This window comes from Hibiscus syriacus, unplaced genomic scaffold, assembly GCF_006381635.1.
Source record: "Hibiscus syriacus cultivar Baekdansim isolate YM2019G1 unplaced genomic scaffold, ASM638163v2 tig00002919_pilon, whole genome shotgun sequence".
Taxonomy (NCBI): Eukaryota; Viridiplantae; Streptophyta; class Magnoliopsida; order Malvales; family Malvaceae; genus Hibiscus; species Hibiscus syriacus.
In genome coordinates, this window is record NW_024061957.1 from 1,443,748 (window position 1) to 1,462,090 (window position 18,343).

Here is an 18,343-nt window from a genome sequence, read left to right on the forward strand (position 1 = left end):
ATGATGCAATTGACTCATTTTAACTGGTTAAAAATAAATAAAGAAACCTGCTTTTGCCTATAATCAAGCATATTTGAAACCTGTTGTCATAAATTTGGAGCTAACCAGATAAACAACGATTGAAGCATTTTTTTTTTCGTTCATATCTCTTCATTCAATCTTTAACTTCTTCTTTGTCTGAAAAAAAATTCTTTGATTTCTTTCAACGGAAGAAAGACCGAAATCTGTAATAACAAAAGTCATGGGGGAGCACAGTGGCAAGATTCAGGACGCCGATCAAATAAAAAACGAGTTGCCCCTTCGAGCCGATGAGGCTAACGGCGAAGAAAACTATGAGGGAACTCTACCTGATCATGAAGATGAAAAGAAAGCGAAGAACGCTTTGATTGAATTGTAGATTTGAGGGAGCCATTCAAGGGAATAAGGCTTTGATTGAATTGAGGAGTAGAATTGAGGGAATTATCTCCTGGGGAAACCCGACGACTCTCACGCCTGCCAAAATGAAGCCCTAGACGCGATGGGTGAGCCGAAAGAGATCAAACTCTGGGGTGTACCTTTGATGCCAAGCAAATCCCACACTGGGACCGATATGGTGTTATTGAAATTCTTGAAATCGGAAAACTACAGCGTCCATAACTCGTTCGAGAAGCTTAAGAAGACGTTGATATGGCGGAGGGAATTCAAAGCCGATGAAGTAATTGAAGAAAACATAGGCCCCGGTTTCGAAAAAGTGAGTTACCTCAGAACCATAGACAAGGAAGGTCGCCCTCTGTTTTAGAATGTGTATGGTGATTTGAAAGACAACCAAAATAAAATATTTGGTTCAGAAGAGAATTGCGAAAAGTTTTTAAGATGGAGAGTTCAATACGTTGAGAAATGTATCAAAGACCTCAACTTTGAACCCGGTGGAGCTGACTCCATCGTTTAGATAATCGACTGGAAGGACTTCCATGGACTTCACACAAGGGAACTACGTTCCGCTTATCGAAAATGGTGGACGATGCTCGAAGAACATCCAGAGATCATCCATGGAACGGTAAGATACAATCAATATGCATATACATTGACTGGTTGATTACTGATCATTTCTGCAAAACAATGATAGATAATAGTAAACGTTCCCTTATGGTACCATGTATCCCATTCAGTTTCTTCACGTCTGACAACTCATAAAGCGAATTCCAAGACCATTTTTGCCCGACCAGGGAAAGTTACAGAGACTCTTCTCAAGTAAGAGAAATGTCCATTATTCTCTTGCTTAAATCATACTTAATTTCCCATTGTCATCACATTTACTCGGAAAAAAATAAATAGATTCATATCCCCGGAAAACCTTCCAGTCGAATACGTAGGACTCAAAAGAATCAACGACGGTGAGTTCTCCCCGGAGAACGAAGCAACAGAAGTTAATCTCAAAGCATACGCAACAGCAGAAATCGAAATCACCGCAGACCAGGTAACAATACATAGAGATGGAATTCACGTGGTTACAGTTTGACTCGAATATATGTTTTGTTTAAAATGGTCAGGCTGGTGTGACGATGGTGTGGGATGGGAAGTAACATACAAAGAAGAGTTCGCACCGGAGGACGAAGGATCGTACCGGGTGATGTTGCAGGAGAAGGAAAAGAAAGGGGGAGAGAAACAGAGTATCAGGAACTCGTATTATATAAATGAAGCCGGCAAGATCCTTATTGCCATTCATAATTACATGAACAAGTGCAAGAAGGCCTTTTATAGATACAAAACCGAAGCCACCGTTCCAGCTACCTCTCGCAAAATGGAGAATAGAAAATGAAACATGGAGTTTGATTTCGATTTTCAGTTGGTTGAGGTCAATAGTTAAATTGGGTCTTTGATTTTAAAATTACAAATCAAATCATTTGTATGCAATATTATTCTTTGATTGAGTTACCGTAATAAAAATAAATAAATTTCTCCTTTATAGATATAATAAATATTATTATATTTTTAAATATATTTTCATATAATTTTAAAATAAAACAATTAGAAATTATTATTAAGAATCAAACACAAAATTGTTAAATTATATATATATATATATCACCTCATACATATTTTTATTATATAATTAGAATTTTATATATTTTAAATATATTAGTCTACTAATTCATTATCCAAAACTCATTTTATTAGATTACCCAACTCAAATGTCATTGTTATTTATTAAATAATTAAGCTTATAAAATTGACCTAAATCCAATACCATTAAAAGAAAATGTAAATTATACTTTCATCACTCTTTTTCTTTTTTTTGGGAAAATACTACTATAAAAGCGAAAGCTAAACCTAACTAGGAAAAGAAGAAAAATTGGAGAAGAAATAGCGGTCAGCCCACTCACTCAGCCCGACTGCCCCTCAGAGTCCCAGCCTCCCTTCCCTGCTCCGCCTCCGCCCACGCCCACGGCCACGCCTCCACTGCCCTTGGTTTGCTTGCTCAGTTGCTCCGCCCACGGCTTTGCCGACAGCTACTGAAATTAACCCACATCGACCGCCACGGTAAGCTTTCTTTTGCTACTGAAATTTGTTAGATCAATCTTGTAATATAAGACAAATAACATATGTATTCGGCATTTTTAGTCTTAGTTCGGGAATCATCAAGAGATCTTTACTGCATCTGCATACTCAATCCTCGAGAGAATTTATTTTATTTTAAATTAGTGGTAAATTATATTTTTGAGACTATTTAGGCAAATTATATTTTTGGTAAAGTTCTGAAATCGGTGACTTTTTTCTTTTGTTTTTTAAGAATATATTGGAGAAATTAAATTATGTTAATCTTTGTCAACTTTAGTTTTCTGAGTATGCAACTTTACCAGTGGCCTGCCAGCCAGCTTCTATTGTAGCAATGTCCAACAACAATCAAGAACCAGACAATCTTGAATCCGTATTCAAGCAAAAGCGATTCCTCCGCACCAAAGTTCGTCAAGCCCTTAAGGCGATGGATCCCTCTCTCCGAACCCGAGAAGATGATATAGTCCAGAGTAAAGTTTTGGAAGCTCCATGGTTCAAATCAAGTAAGAGATTATGCGCCTATATAAGCTGCAGTGTTTTACGAGAAGTTGATACCTCTAAATTGTTATATCAAATTCTGCATAATTCTTCCTCGGCCCCGGATGGTAGTATGCCTCAGACTGCAATAAAACTTTACGTCCCTCGTGTCGAGGACAAGAATAGTAACATGAGGATGTTCAATATCTCGCACATGGATGATTTAGTTGCGAATTCCATGAACATTTTGGAGCCTGCTTCAGTTGATGCCGAAGGAAACGAACGCGAAGATGTGATGCACGCAAACGATCCGGTCGATTTGTTCATTCTGCCTGGGCTTGCTTTCGACAGATCTGGAAAACGGTTAGGCCGTGGAGGAGGATATTATGATACTTTCTTGAAGAAGTACAGAGAGCTTGCCAAGGAAAAGGATTGGAGGCAGCCACTCTTTGTCGCACTGTCTTATTCCGTGCAGATAATGGATGAAGAAGTAATACCGATCACCCCAAATGATGTACTGGTGGATGCTTTAGTTTTACCAACTGGCGTGATTCCGATTACCTCGGCCGCCTTCGAGAGAATGAAGCTTTAATGCTATGCTCCTCTGAGCTGAAGCGAAATCCGAGTGCTTTTCTTCAATGTGGTTCTCAGGCTTGTGCTATTGAATAATGGGATACGGTGGGATGAACATTTATATCATACAATGAATAGTTATATTCCTTGAACAATATTTCATGTTTGGATTTTGATATTATAAATAAAAATATTCCACTCGACAGTTTTACCCATAAATTACTGATTAAAATTAAAGTTTGTTTTATTGTATACTTTTATATTTCGATCCAATTTTTTAGTAAAAAAAATTGATCCAATTTTCAATTTTATTTAATTTTTTATTGCATAATTTTTTTGAATGAATTTTAAACTAAATCAATTATATTCTTTTTTTATGTGGGCTTACCATTGTCGTTCAGTCATGGGCTTGGCACGCTTTGTCCCTAATGGCAAATTGAACCAGAAGTGGAATTACGAGCTCATTCAACATTGTGGGTTTATGATGAAAAATCTGCTACAGATTTAGGGTTTACAGTGCGCTGATAAGTTTATCATCTCAATTCTCACGTTCAATTTTGCAGTATCTGAACAATACCTAGAAATGGGCAAGAAGAAATTCATCGACAAAAAGAAATCGGCGACGTTCCAACTACTCGTCCGAGACTCCTCCGATCCATTTTACAGTGACTCACCTGGTAATGACCGAGTCTTCGTCCGAGTTGACACAAACCCTGTTTCCTTTGACACTTTTGACGAAGATAACAATTGCTACAACGACGGTGAATACGCTAACGTGGACTCTAAATTCGCTGATGCTCCTGATGATATTGACGACGACGGCGATGGTTATGGTAGAGTGTTGGGAAGCTCCTCTAGTGCGGCGGCGGAAGATAAAGGCGCATTGCCGGAGAATGTGCGTAAGGAAATCTTGGAGCTAGGGTTTCCAGATGATGGTTACAATTATTTGCTTCATTTGAGAGATTAGAAATACTGGTGGTGGTTCTGCTTTCTATCATAACCCTAAGTTCAAGCCGGATCAACTTCCTCGCGATGTTAACGTGGGTTCAAGTTATTCATTTTCTTCAAACAATCTGGTGTAATCTTTGATTAATTTATGTTTGATTAATGCTTTTGTGTGTTATGCTTAGGCCTATGATGCTTCAAGGGTGCATATATCAAATTCAAAAGGGAATTATAATGAAAAATCAATTTATAGTGTTGCTTCAAATACACTAAATGCTAGGATGAAAAAAGTAATAGATCCTGAAGTGGCTGCATTGCTTGATGATAGCGATTTGTCACGATTTGGATCTGATGTCGAGGATTTGGAGGAGTATTTTGTTGTTAGAGCGAATACCGTTGAAGAAGGAGAGGCCCATGAGAGTGATAAGAAGTTGAATTTTGTTGATGAATCGGGGTTTATTGATGAATGTGTCAAGAATGCTGGTCCGGAATCCGACAATCAAGAGATTGAAAACGAGGCAAGGAGTTACCAAATGGAAGAAAAGCCACGTGCCCGGCGTCTTTTGGATGAGCAGTTCGACATTGTGAGCCATTTTAGAGCAAACTTCAATCTATCTTGTTTTTCTTTGTTAGTAATTTTTATGTTTAGAACTTATTGGAATTGAAGATATCCTTTTGATTTAGGAACTTTATTAAGAGAAATTGAAGTTGTGTCTAATTTGTTAGTGTAGTTCGCCGAATTAGAATTTTGCCCGAAGATTTTACCTTCTGCTTGCTTGCTTTTGATTGAACTTCACAATCACAGTAGCAATGATGATTTTATCGAATTCTCTGTTTATTGCAGCTTGAACTTCAAGAATACGGCTCTGATGACGATGATTGTGAGGGTTACATGGCTGAAGAAGAAGAAGAGTTACTGGCAGACAAGCTAAAAAATGTTCTGCATGAAAACGACAAGGATGATGAGAATAAAGCTCCTGCTGCTGATATCATGCGTCGTTGTGCTGAATATGCCAAAAGGTATGAAAATGAAAGTGAAGATGAAAAAATGATAGTTGTTCAGGAGAGCAGTGATGAATCGGAACAATTTGATTGTGAGAGTATAGTTTCGACATATTCAACTCTTGATAATCACCCTGGAAAAATTGAAGCACCAGCAGTTGCTAGGAAAAGGAAGTTGGCTGAAACTGTTTCCGCAGCTCTGAGTGCCAAAAATCAGGTTATATCCCTCAGGGGAAAGGAGAAGCTCCCGGTAGACTTTTTACCTAATAGCAGAAAGACTGCTACGGAAAAAGTCAAGATGACGGGTAGCATAAAAACCGAGCAGATTAAGAGAAAGCAACATGGTCAGGAGACAAAGGAGGAAAAGAAAGAACGAAAGGTATCGTATCCGTTTGCACGTGTGTTTGAACTCGTTTAACCCTTGCTTGAGAATGCGTTAATTGCTTTGAAATGATGTTTTAGTTTAATCATTCACATCATCGTGCATGTTTAGTGCTGAATGGGATGAATTATGTATTCAGCTTGCTGTTAAAAAGGAAATGAAAAAGGCAATGAAAGAGCTGTACCGGAGTGAAACTCAGCAAGCTCAGAAAGTAGCCGCTATAGCTGGCCCGTCTTCTATTCGGCTAATGTAAGGTAATATGTTGTTTCATGGCCACTGTGTGAATTGTCATGACAAACAAAGTATGATCGATCATGTTTTTGTAAGTCAATCGGTTGTTAATTTTGACTTTTGATTTCTGTTTTAAACATGTGAACGTTGGGATGGAAGAACTCCTCAATCTCATTTCGAGGACATTTTATTTTGCCACACCAATAGATGAAATAATAATCAATTGTACAAAAGAATTATAAAGAGAGCATAAGTGTTGTCTTAATAACTTCTGAAATAAATTCAATTTGGATTAAAATATAATGAATTAAATGAAAATAATTCTTTCGTCTCATTAGAAGGGTTTCTATTGACTTTTTTATAGTATTTTTTTTTAATTTTAATCATAATCATTTTAAATAATTTAATTTTATGAAACATTTTAAAACCGACCATTTTATTGAGAATGTATGCTAATTGAATTATAGAGAGAAAAGAATAATAATTTGATGAGCCATTTGTAATTAATTAGATACAATTATTATCAATATTGTATGGAATTAACCAAATTCAAGTGAGTTTTAGGGATAGTTTTTCCATGAGTTTTTCATTTCATAAATTCAAATCCAAGTTAGTGAGAGAAAATATAACCTGCATGCAAATTACAAACATATCACCACCTCTAAAACAAATGCAATACTACGTCTGAAAATGCAAAAAATGGCTAGGGATCACTTTTCCAGCTTAGTTTCATCAAATGAATATATATTCTCTTGTTGTAGAGGAATGTGAGAAAGATGAAATATCAAAATGCAAAACGGCTTCCCGTTCCATCAAGAAAGCGATCGGTATGCCAACCTTTAGCCTGTAGCTCACAAAGGAATGGAGTGAAAACAATGTTCATCTTGTCGTAAGCATCTTGCAAGACGCTGGCACTTGGCTCGTGGAAGGACTTCCCCATGCTCGCGGCATACGCAGCAACCAGCCAACCTCTTACTGCATCTTCTCCTGTAGCATTATGTTCTAACAACATGTCGGTCCATTTATTTCCAGGACTCAAAACAAACTTCTCTTCAGGAAATATTTCTTTCCATTCCTTAAGCTTCGAAGGCTTTACAACTTTGTGCAGAGCCCTCCCTACTTTCACATTTCCAGCATCTTCGATTAGCCGTCCATGAAATAGGAGATCTTCCCGATATCTGAGATCAGCAGGGCTAGATACCTTTCCAGTCTGAGTTGAGTTCAATTGGAAAATCAGACGGATGAAAAACCTCGGCATGCATATAAAATTCTGGGTCCAAACCGTACAAATAAAACAAACCTTTAGGAAATCGGCCACAATCATGGCAGTCCTCTGAGGATTCAATGAATTGACCGGAACAGCTCGCATTTCTTCAACGACACTCAACACATGTACAATGGAAAGAAGAGGCCCAACAATCATCTGCAATTCCTTATTATTATCAGCAATCTCAATTGCCAGGACATGACATACGCGATGTAAAGTGAAATGCAATTGAGATGATAAAAATCACAAAGGATTAGCATGTCCACATGTTGCTGTGCCATTCTCTTTCATCAATAACATAACTAAAATAAATGACTGAAATCAGAGTCATTACAATCTTAATACCTTCCCTTGCATTGATGAACAAACAGTAGATGCCAACTGAATCCCAACTCCCATTCCAACAACATTGAAAAGTGTCGATATGGCCTCTCCTTTCGCAAATATGTCGCTAAGATTCCCTTCTTTGGCAAATGAAGAATATATTGGTAATCTAGTTGCCCTCGCGGCAACCACTGCCATTCCCTTAACATAGAGAAGTAAAGTTCAACAAAGTATAGTAGTATTTGGCATGCAGTTGTATAATGCTCTTCTTAGAGTAAACCCAACATTTTGAAGCAAAAGTAAAGGATGTGGCCTTCAGGAAAGCAAATTAATCACAAAGATTATACCTTTGCAAAATTACCGAGCCCTGCTACTTCAAGAAAAAGGTGAGGACATAAAGGTGAAAGAACTTCCAAACCAGTACCCAAATCGTAGAGCACATCAGCTGCAATATTAGATATTGACTCATTCGAACATTCAATATGACAAGGGTAGCATCAAGTGAAAGAGTGGTTGACATTCAGCGAAAGGATAAATAAGAATACAAACCCAAAATTCTCCAACGTTTTGGTTCCGAGTCCATTCTTGCACCCAAATTACTACAAATGAGCTTTCCAACATGCTGCATTCCATCCTTCAATATCTGCTCATCGATAAAACAAATGGAAAGCTTCTAACTGAGAAGTACAGATCGGACCACATGATCAGAAAGAATTCTTCAACTAAAAGTTAAAGTTTACCCAGCTGACAGCAGTTGCCTGAGCAGGAGTAGGTCGTAAGCCTGCAGCAAATAAAAGTGACTGCAAAGGAGTGAGAAATGCAAGGAAATTACCTCATATTATGCTGGAAGTCACATTCCAAAATATCAACTAAACATCTTCACATTTTGATTGTTTAAGAATTTAGGCAACATCTATAATCTACTTTTATGAGCATATGCAGAATCCTTGAAGGTATGAGAAGGAGACCTGAGTTGATAAAACTGATAATGCTGCACTGGTCAAGTGTTGCAATGCACGGAATTGTGTGTATCTAAGGTAACCCTCATTCACACTGCTCAAACCAAACACCAAAAACATAATAATTATGTGCACTCAGGCTGGTACCAATCTCATAACTTCAGCAAGTAAACAAGTACAAGTAAAGAATTTTACCTATAAGGATATCCCGCGGGGAAAAACTTGTTCAGGAACGATTCAGCCACCCTATGGTATATTGGTCTTGAATCATTAACCACCTTCACCTGCAGCAGGGGAAAAACGTTAATGAACTACCCAAAAAAGAAAAAAAACATCGAAAGTAAAGAGCTTAAATTCGCAGACCAATTATTTGTAAAATTGTCTGAATGACAAATTAGAGTTAGAAAGATAACACTCACGGTGAGGTAGCCGTGGGGTTCAAATTCGTAACGGCGACTGACGGAATCAGATGTCTCGAGCCAGTAAACTGGAACTTCGACTTTGGGTGGTTTGACTTCATCAGGTTCCTTCTTTGGCATCTTCAACTTATCCTGTTTTATATGATTTCAAAACAAAATGAAAAGGAAGATTTCACACTAGGTTTTGAAGAAGAGAGGTTTGAAAACGTTACCAGTAAATTCATTTCGAGCGAAACGAGGCGGAGGGGGATTAGATACTCAAGGCGCGAGAATCGGGGAAAGTCAGAGCGGAGCAATCGACAGAGGGGAGCTTTCTCGTTTCAACATGCCAAGATAAAGTTCATTATTTTAATATGTAACGTGGGTTACTACAGGTTCAATCCCTTAACTTTATGAAAATTGAAAAATTAGTCTCTCTACTTTGATTTATCAGAATATGATCCTCACATTTGATAAAACTGGAAATTTAGTCTGATTGGATAATATTGTTGTCATTAAATTGCTGATCTAAAAGCCAACAATTCAAGAGTTCATATTTAATGGAAATTTGTTATTTGGCCTAGTAGACAGCGGACGTTCACCCCTCGACTTAGATTAAGGCTTCAAGGCATAAAATTGTACACAGAAAACAACTATTTTACTAAGAATTTCATCTTTTATGTATCCATGAAAAGCTATTTACATATGTATATGGTAATAGTATTTGATCCTATTTTTAAACCATTTAATAAATTTTATTTTCATATTTAAAAATTATATCAATTTAACATTTATTCTTCTCCTAAGTTGTTTATTTTTAAAAAATATTATATTTTTATGTTATATTAATAGAATAATATTAATGTAACAATAACTTTCATATGTTTATGGTGGAATGGAATTATCTAAGATTCTCCTTTTGTGAGTCTCAGTGTAGTCAACACAACGAAGCATGCAAGCGTTAATCCTACGCACAGCCCCACTTTGGATGGTTTAATAACATAAGTTCCACCTTCATCTACCCCTGCCTCCGACTTGCTTTTAAACCAGAGAATAGCTGCCCTTCGTTTCCCTTTCTGCTTAGTTTCTTAAACTCTCTCTACCAGTACCAGCCATGGCGTTTAGAGGACTCAGTCGGGTATCTCTTATTCTCAGGCAGAGATTTGTACGTGTGATCCTTGAATAACCAGAATCTTGTGAAGCTGATATGAAGCTCTGGGCTAAAAATTACACATTAATTCTACCGTTTGTTTCAGTAAACTTCGTTGGCATTAACAAACTACTTTGAAAATTATTAAAGGTACAGAAACTGAAACATTGGGAGTTATTAGAAACAGTTGTATATGTAAAGGAAAAACAGTGAACTGAAATCTGATATCTAAACTGTCCGGCGGTCGGAAGATGATGACATCTCTGCCTCTCCTTGTGGTTCATTATCTTCGTTCTCGCCTGACATCTCTTCTAAGGATTTTCCTTTCTGACACCAAGAACGTGAAGAGGAACCCCAAGGCATTGACTACGCCTAATACAATAAGTGAATTCTTCACCCATATTACCTGCATCTGCCTTGGATTTATCCTTATTCTGAGTCAAATACAAGAACCCAAATGCACCAGCAATGGCACCTAACTTTCCTGCGGCTACAGAGATACTGTGGCAAGTTGACCTCAACCTAGCTGGGAATATCTCGGCCGGTACGACGAATGTTGTGACATTTGGTCCGAAATTCGCGAAGAAAAAAGTCAACTAGTGCATAATTACAAATCCGATCGATTCGGTTGTTCCTATGTGTCCAGTGGTCGTACGGGATAGCCAATGCAAACATAAAGACTGTCATGAAGAAAAATCCCACTAATTGGATGGCAAATCTTTTGTGGCTCTACCAAACTCAATCCCAAAATATCATATTTCCTAAATCCTTTCAAATCTTTCAAAGCATTCATTGCCATAACTCTCCATTGAACACCAACACAACTTACCTCTTTCCACTAAATATGGAGCATATATTGGTACTTCACATTGGCTCAAAGGAGTCAATGGAATTGGACTAACCATTGTCGTTAATGGTGGTGCTTGTGTAGATGAATTTGATTTAGACACTGTTAATAGTGGTTGTGATTTTGACTTAGTCATTGATGGTGGTAATTGTGAGTGTGGGTTTGATTTGATCATTGGTAACAGTGACGGCGATTATAGTAGATTAATTTGATAGGCAGAGGTGATGACAAACATTGACAAATACAAATTTCAATACAAGTTCCATTTATTATGGTTTAATAGATGGAATCATGACAAGATGGTGAACAATTACATCTAGCAGTAGCATCACATTTTGATTGTGCATCTCCTATATATAATATGGATGACAAGAATATCAAAACTAACAAAGTAATAACTAAGCCTTGCGCCATCATCTTGTTTTCAGCTTTCACAATTAACTTCTATATTTCGTAGTTGTTTTAATTTAATTTTTTCATTTGTAACTTTATATTTATAGATAAAAAATACAAGTTATTTAATTATATCTAAAATGTTATTTTTAAATTTGAAATTTGATATTGTCATTTATATTTATCTTTTCATAAGTAATATATTTTATATGTATTTTATTTTAAATAATATTTAATAATTTTATAATAATTATATATTTTTTATGTTATAACCATTATGAGTAAGCCTATTGTTAAGATTGATGAAACTCATAAGCCTGTTGTTAAGATTGATCAATCAAAAAAGTGTCAAGAGAAGGTGAATTGATCTTTCGAAAAAATTGGGTATGGAGTAAAAAGAGATAAACAATTTGCACAAGGATTTATAGTGGTTCGACTTCTAAACCAAGTCTACATTCGCTACCATAGATCCACACTAAGGATTTTCTAACAAATTCACTAATTTGTTCTTTCTTTTCTAGGCTCAAGAGTAACCTTTACAAAACCCTTAGTTTTTCAATTGCTAAATTAGAATCACTCCCCTTTTACAAAATTTGAAAGATATAAACAAGAAAACCTCACAAAGATAGGTATTTACAAGAATTAAACTCACAAGAAAAACAATTGAAAGATATACAATAAGCTCAAACATATGTGTACAAGAGAAAAGAGAAAATAAAGAGTGAAAGTTTTTCTCTTGATCCCTATTGCACAGCATAAGGATAAATCCAAGGCAGATGCAGGATACCCCGCAGGCATTGGGGTAAAGAATTCACTAATTGTATCCTCTTCACCTTCTTGGTTCCAGAATCTAAAGAAGAATCCTTAGAAGAGATGTCAGGTGAGAATGAAGATGCTAAACCACAATGAGAGGCAGAGCTATCGTCATGTACCGAAAGCAAGCTGTAGAATGCAATGTCAAGCAAGAACAAAGTGGATGTTGTTCTAAGCAAGTGTAGCAAACTTGTTAGAAAACAAACCAAATCCAGATTTCTGCTCTTCTATTTACACGAACTCTAGTGGCTCAACCTCGATGTCCATCTGCAGGACCTGACATGACAGATGTAGCCTGCTGTGCATTCTTAGCAACAAGTGCTCCAACCATCAAAATAATACGCCAAACATAATTTGCTTGCGGAACTGTGGAGCGAACTGCATCAACCTCATACGGTGAAGCTGCAAACATGATCTTAAATGCGGAGGATAATATCATTGCTAAAATTCCCAAACCTTGCATGTCGAACACTGCAACAATGAAAATTCCGCGAGTCTTCTTGTTAGCATACTCAGACATGATGGTGGCTGGAAGTGGATAAACACCACCGATGCCAAAGCCAAGCCAAGCCAAAACCGGATACATTGGGAGGCAGGGTTCCAGGCTTCTCTGCATGATAGTATATGCGGCCAACCAATTTGGTGACGAGAGAACCCTTGCATGCACCACTAATAGGCTGGTTATGTTTTATCAAAATTAATCTACATTATTAGTTGTAACCATGAAGCTCTGCAGTAGACTATAACGAAGAATAGTTATAGGGTTTGCAGTACGCTATTATGAATATTGATAGCATTGCAGTTTAAATTTCATAATGCTTTTCCATTTTTAATTAAAAGAAACAAAATAAATAAATAATCAACAACCTATTCCTTACCTTATGAAGATACGACAGATAATAGCGATGGTTTTACTTTAATTGCTAGAAATTAAATTATCATACAGCGTTGGCAAAATTGTTTACTGATTTATGGCTATTCACATGCAAGGAAGCAACGTACAAAATTCAACCCAAAATACAACAAGGGGGAGGGGGACCGGGGCACGCCAAGAAGACAACAGTGATTCTGTTTAACTCAAATGAAATATTGTTTAATTAAAATTATACCATTATTTTCATTAAATGTGTAATGTTATATATAAATTTTGATTTTGTATAGTTATACATATAAATTTTTAATTTGATTCAATTTTCATAAAGTAATTATTAAGATGAAAGTTAGTAAAGAATTTTAATATTTATGTTCTAAATTATTAGTACAAACAAAGTTGATAGCAAAAATACCTTTCATATTTTAACTTAAGGGATATAAAATGAAATTATTATTTTAGAAGTTTAAATGATTTTTTTTCACATAGATATGACTACTTTGGAGGTTTTTACTATTTGAAAATGAGCAAATTAATCCCCTTAACAAGAGGAACAATCGTAGTCTGTGTAGTATACAACTGGTTTATGAGTCCATGTCTTAGGCAAGTGGACCTGCCCCGAGGTGGGTAGATGACTACAGCTCTGCCTCTCCTTGTGGTTCATGATCTTCATTCTCACCTGACATCTCTTCTAGGGATTTTCCTTTAGATTCTGGCACCAAGAATGTGAAGAGGAATCCCAAGGCATTGACTACGCCTAATACAATGAGTGAATTCTTTACCCCAATGCCTGCAGGGTACCCTGCATCTGCCTTGGATTTATCCTTATTCTGAGCCAAATACAAGAATCCAAATGCACCAACGATAGCTCCGAGCTTTCCCGAGGCTGCTGAGATTCCGTGGCAAGTGGACCTCAACCTTGCTGGGAAAATCTCGGCTGGAACTACGAATGTTGTGGCATTTGGTCCGAAATTCGCAAAGAAAAAGGTCAACGAGTACATAACAACAAAGCCGATTCGGTTGTCCTTGTGCGTCCAGTGGTCATACGGAATAGCCAGTGCAAACATAAACACTGTCATGAAGAAAAATCCCATTAATTGGATGGCAAATCTCCCTATCTTGTCAATAAAAGCCACCGTGAACCAGTAGCCTGGTACAGTGCTGCAAAGAGCAATTAGTGTTTGTGCCCTTGCAATTCTGAAAACTTCTTCAATAGCATTCATGGACTTTGCTGAAGGGATCCACCCAATCGCGCTAAAGATATCCTTTTGGAACAAGTTTTGGCTGTAGAATGCAATGTCAAGCAAGAACCAAGTGGATGTTGTTCCAAGCAGGTGAAGTCCATGGCGTTTAGCAAACTCCTTAGAAAACAAACCGAATCCGGATTTCTGCTTTTCTATTTGCACAATCTTTTGTGGTTCGGCCTCGATGTCCATCTGTAGGACCTTTGACATATCAGATGCAGCCTGCTTTGCATTCTTAGCAACAAGTGCGGTGTAACGGGCAGTTTCAGGCATCTTCATCCTCCAGTAGTAAGTAAGAGCAGCAGGGAGCGATCCAACCATCAAAATAATACGCCAAACGTAGTCTGCTTGCGAAACCGTGGAGCGAAGTGCATCAACCTCATACGGTGGAGCTTCAAACATGGTCTTGAATGCAGAGGATAATATAATTGCAAAAATACCACCTGTTAAAATTCCGAAACCTTGCATAGCGAACACTGCAGCAATGAAAGCTCCGCGAGTCTTCTTGTTAGCATACTCAGACATGATGGTGGCAGAAAGTGGATAGTCACCACCAATGCCAAAGCCAAGCCAAAACCGGAAGAAGCAAAGGGTTGCCATGACAGATTTAGGGGTATGACCAAAAGAGAGACCCGATGCGACAGAGCATATGACCATGAGCATTAGAGTCATACCATAAACCTTCTTTCGGCCTAGCTTGTCACCAAGCCAACCAAAGAAGAGTTGGCCCGCTAGTGTCCCACAGAAAGCCACACCATTAACCGCAGCGGATACATTTGGAGGCAAAGTTCCAGGCTTCTCTGCACCATCAACATGATAGTATATGCGGCCAAGCAATTTGGTGACGAGAGATATGCAGAAGAGATCATATGCATCGGTGAAGAAGCCCATCCCAGCAATGATAATGGCAGTGAAATGATACCATTGTGTTTTGGCTACATCAAGAGCGTTAAGCACCTGTAATTGCTCTCTAGCCATAGTTACCTCACTCACTCACAAACTTCTTTATCTGCTATTTCCTAATCTGCAAAGATATACATAGGCACAGGTTACATCACCAACTCAAAGAGAATACTTATATATAAACCATGAAATATCATTTCAATCTGTGACTTTGCTCTTTTCTGACTTTTTTTAGCCAAGTGTATTACCCCACATCCCAGCATTAGGTTCACACGTCCATCAATAATTGGTAACAACTTACAATTTTCAAATATTATATAAAGTCTCGCATAGACAAAAGAATAATACAAATTGAGAGCACCTTTTCTTAACAAATTTAATCACGACGCGGCACGATTATGCTATTAGGTATGCATGGTTGTTTTTTCTCAACGGTTGGTGAACTGTGAACACAGTTTCATCAAGTCAAGAAAAACCCTATTGGTCCTACTGCTGCAACTTGTTAAACCAGCTTTTAGATTCTCCAGAGGTTAATCAGCCTAGTGTTTGTAATAGAAATTAAGTAGTGAAAAGGACAAAGATGAATTCCAGGAAGTCAAAAATGCACAAACAAGTTATATTCACGCAACAACCGCCCCTATAATTATGTACTCATAGCTCTCCCCCATCTAAACTAACAAGGGAGACCTGCAAAGGACATTAAATTGAACTAAACGTTTCCTCCCAAAACTTGCAATAATGAATGGAAAGTCAACACCATTCTGGATAAGTTAGAAACAAAGACATGTGGGAACAAAACTTATGCTCAACAGTAGGAAATTTCTATTCTTTTACCTCTTGGAAATCCTTTTTCAACTAACATATTAAAAAAATCCAATAACATATTATATTGTAAAACTAACATTAAATTAATTTGATTCCATGTTTTCGAAACAAACTCGCAGAAAGATCCGGAAACAAGGCTAATAATTGAATTTCAGTTTCAGCTTTCAAAAATATTAAATTTTTGTTTCAAGTAGGAGTTAGGTAATCTTTCAATTGTGTGGACAATTGAAAGCTATTAGATTCATGGAAAGGGCAAGTTAGGGGCTAATCTCCTACCCTTAGTGAGTCCTAGAGAATGTCTAGGATCGCCAAACTTCGAATATCATGTTGCCATTCAATCCTTCAAGTTTCATCATCTCTGTAATTCACTCTCTACCATCACCAAACTTCTAATAGGATCATCAATGGTGTCTAAGGCTGAGAATTAAGTGATCTATATCCTACATTATCTTCGAACTCATTCGAAACGTTCTCCGAGATCCACTAAGAATAAATAGACAACCCCACAAAAGACGATACTAAATCTAATATTTGATTTTTTAGATTTGACCGGTTCCGTAATCGAAAGATATCTCAACACTATTTTCTTTTCTTTAAGATTGGAGTAAACTAAGGTATTGATACCGTTTAACAAAGAGAACCCGACGAAGGAAAAAAGAAATAAGGCGTACGTAAAGCTATTTGTTGTCGTCATTAACAAAAAGCAATCAATCCCATTTGCATGCATGAATCATCTGATTAATTGTAGAATCTAATACAAACAACGTTAGGAATGAGATAAAAGAACAGAAACAACAAGTGCAGAATCATGGAGAGAGAGAGATACCGTCGGTTGGTTGAAGAAGCGAGATTTGGGAGAAGTATAAAGGTGCAGAGAAGTGAGAGTGCGAAAGAGTATTTATAAGAAGCTCGGCCACAAAAAGTTCCGAAATATTCCATACGCTCAATGGTATATTCCTCCACTTCATTCGGATACGTTATGCCAGTGATTCATGATCCCGTATTTCAAGTCCATCCTTTCACTTTTCTATGTTTACTACTACTACTATTTTTCAAAAGCATTTACAAGTATTTTTTCGACTGAAAATGGTTTTTTTTAGTTTCTATTTTTTTAAAAAAAATAATTTAAAATAAAATTATTAATTTGTTTTCATTGAAATAATATTTTTTATATTTTGAAAAAATATTTATTTAAAAATATTCTTTTTAGACAAAGATACTAAATATTTAATGGTCAAAGACGCGTGGATATAATACCTATCTTTGAAAAGTGTAATTTGCCTTTCAAGTCTAAGACTTATCTATCAGAATTAATATAACAATGGAAATTACATGACATTTTCCTTTCATGATAAATTTTACGTACTAATGAATTTTCATTTTAAAAAAGAAAATATTTTTTGCCCTATTAAAATAATTCTTTACTAAATTTTAAAGTATTTTTGAATGATTAAAGTTAATTATAATTCTTTTAAATATTTTAAATAACTAAATTATAAAATTTATTTAGTTAAAAATATAAAAAAATATTTTAAATAATAATAAATTTAAAATAATAAAAATTTAAAATTTAAAAAATGTGACGAAAATATCAAATAAAATAATTTTAAAGGGACAAGGAAGCATCATTATGGACTCATTAATTGACTTCTTAGCCTGATTACCTATCTCTCACGGACACGTGTGGTTGGCGATGGGCTCGTCAAATAGGCTGGGCTTGTTGACTTCAATTTTCTATTCTAATAAACAAATTCCCTTCTTTTTTGGGTAAAATACGTCATTAGACCTAAACTTTAACCTTTGATCCGATTTAATACCTTAACTTTCAATTATTTTAAAATCATACCTAACATTTAGTTTTTGTTTCAATTTAGTATCTTCCGTTAAAAACTTAACGTCATAACTAATGTGGCATTTTGAAATTATTATTTATATTATTATTTAATGAACTTTTATTAGATACAAAAACCAAGATTTAATTCCCAAAGAGGAGCATGAGATGACTCAAAGCAGGGTCTGTTGGGGGAGAGGAAAGGTGCTCAACCATCTACGCTAGGGCATTGGTTTCTAAACGCCAATGTATATATTTAACTTATATTAAGTTGTCACTATAAAATGAAAGAAAATTGTTAGATATATGAATCGAACTTAGTACATTTCCCAAAATATTAAATTATTTAATCATTAAATCAGATTAGGAATTA

At 36.3% G+C, this 18,343-nt stretch overlaps 3 protein-coding genes and 3 pseudogenes across 6 annotated transcripts; 3 read left to right on the forward strand and 3 right to left on the reverse strand.

Moving 5' to 3' along the window:
* Nucleotides 1-241: 241 nt before the first annotated feature.
* On the forward strand, nucleotides 242-1,798 carry LOC120163686 (annotated as a pseudogene).
* A 534-nt stretch (nucleotides 1,799-2,332) lies between these two features.
* LOC120165646 (5-formyltetrahydrofolate cyclo-ligase, mitochondrial-like) lies at nucleotides 2,333-3,721 on the forward strand. 2 transcript variants are annotated; one of them, XM_039175129.1, is made up of 2 exons: nucleotides 2,333-2,520; nucleotides 2,841-3,720. In XM_039175129.1, the coding sequence occupies exon 2, from the start codon at nucleotides 2,870-2,872 to the stop codon at nucleotides 3,602-3,604; it is 735 nt and encodes a 244-aa protein (XP_039031060.1). In that variant the 5' UTR covers nucleotides 2,333-2,520; nucleotides 2,841-2,869; the 3' UTR covers nucleotides 3,605-3,720. The 2 variants fall into 2 exon arrangements, with proteins under 2 accessions (XP_039031060.1, XP_039031050.1); XM_039175119.1 differs by having other exon boundaries at nucleotides 2,429-2,520; nucleotides 2,816-3,721.
* A 419-nt stretch (nucleotides 3,722-4,140) lies between these two features.
* On the forward strand, nucleotides 4,141-6,187 carry LOC120165609 (annotated as a pseudogene).
* Nucleotides 6,188-6,720: 533 nt separating this feature from the next.
* On the reverse strand, nucleotides 6,721-9,475 carry LOC120165620 (protein root UVB sensitive 2, chloroplastic-like). 3 transcript variants are annotated; one of them, XM_039175113.1, is made up of 10 exons: nucleotides 9,327-9,475; nucleotides 9,115-9,246; nucleotides 8,891-8,979; nucleotides 8,705-8,789; nucleotides 8,477-8,536; nucleotides 8,286-8,379; nucleotides 8,084-8,181; nucleotides 7,758-7,937; nucleotides 7,446-7,568; nucleotides 6,721-7,355 (listed from the first exon to the last, which is right to left on the reverse strand). In XM_039175113.1, exons 1-10 carry the CDS (start codon nucleotides 9,336-9,338, stop codon nucleotides 6,930-6,932), a joined length of 1,299 nt encoding a protein of 432 aa, XP_039031044.1. In that variant the 5' UTR covers nucleotides 9,339-9,475; the 3' UTR covers nucleotides 6,721-6,929. The 3 variants fall into 3 exon arrangements, with proteins under 3 accessions (XP_039031044.1, XP_039031031.1, XP_039031038.1); XM_039175100.1 differs by having other exon boundaries at nucleotides 6,721-7,568; XM_039175107.1 differs by having other exon boundaries at nucleotides 6,721-7,568; nucleotides 9,115-9,247; nucleotides 9,356-9,465.
* A 2,751-nt stretch (nucleotides 9,476-12,226) lies between these two features.
* Nucleotides 12,227-13,093, reverse strand: LOC120163696 (annotated as a pseudogene).
* A 598-nt stretch (nucleotides 13,094-13,691) lies between these two features.
* LOC120165660 (inorganic phosphate transporter 1-4) lies at nucleotides 13,692-15,431 on the reverse strand. Its single transcript, XM_039175138.1, has one exon. It carries the CDS (start codon nucleotides 15,387-15,389, stop codon nucleotides 13,803-13,805), a length of 1,587 nt encoding a protein of 528 aa, XP_039031069.1. The 5' UTR covers nucleotides 15,390-15,431; the 3' UTR covers nucleotides 13,692-13,802.
* Nucleotides 15,432-18,343: the final 2,912 nt, after the last annotated feature.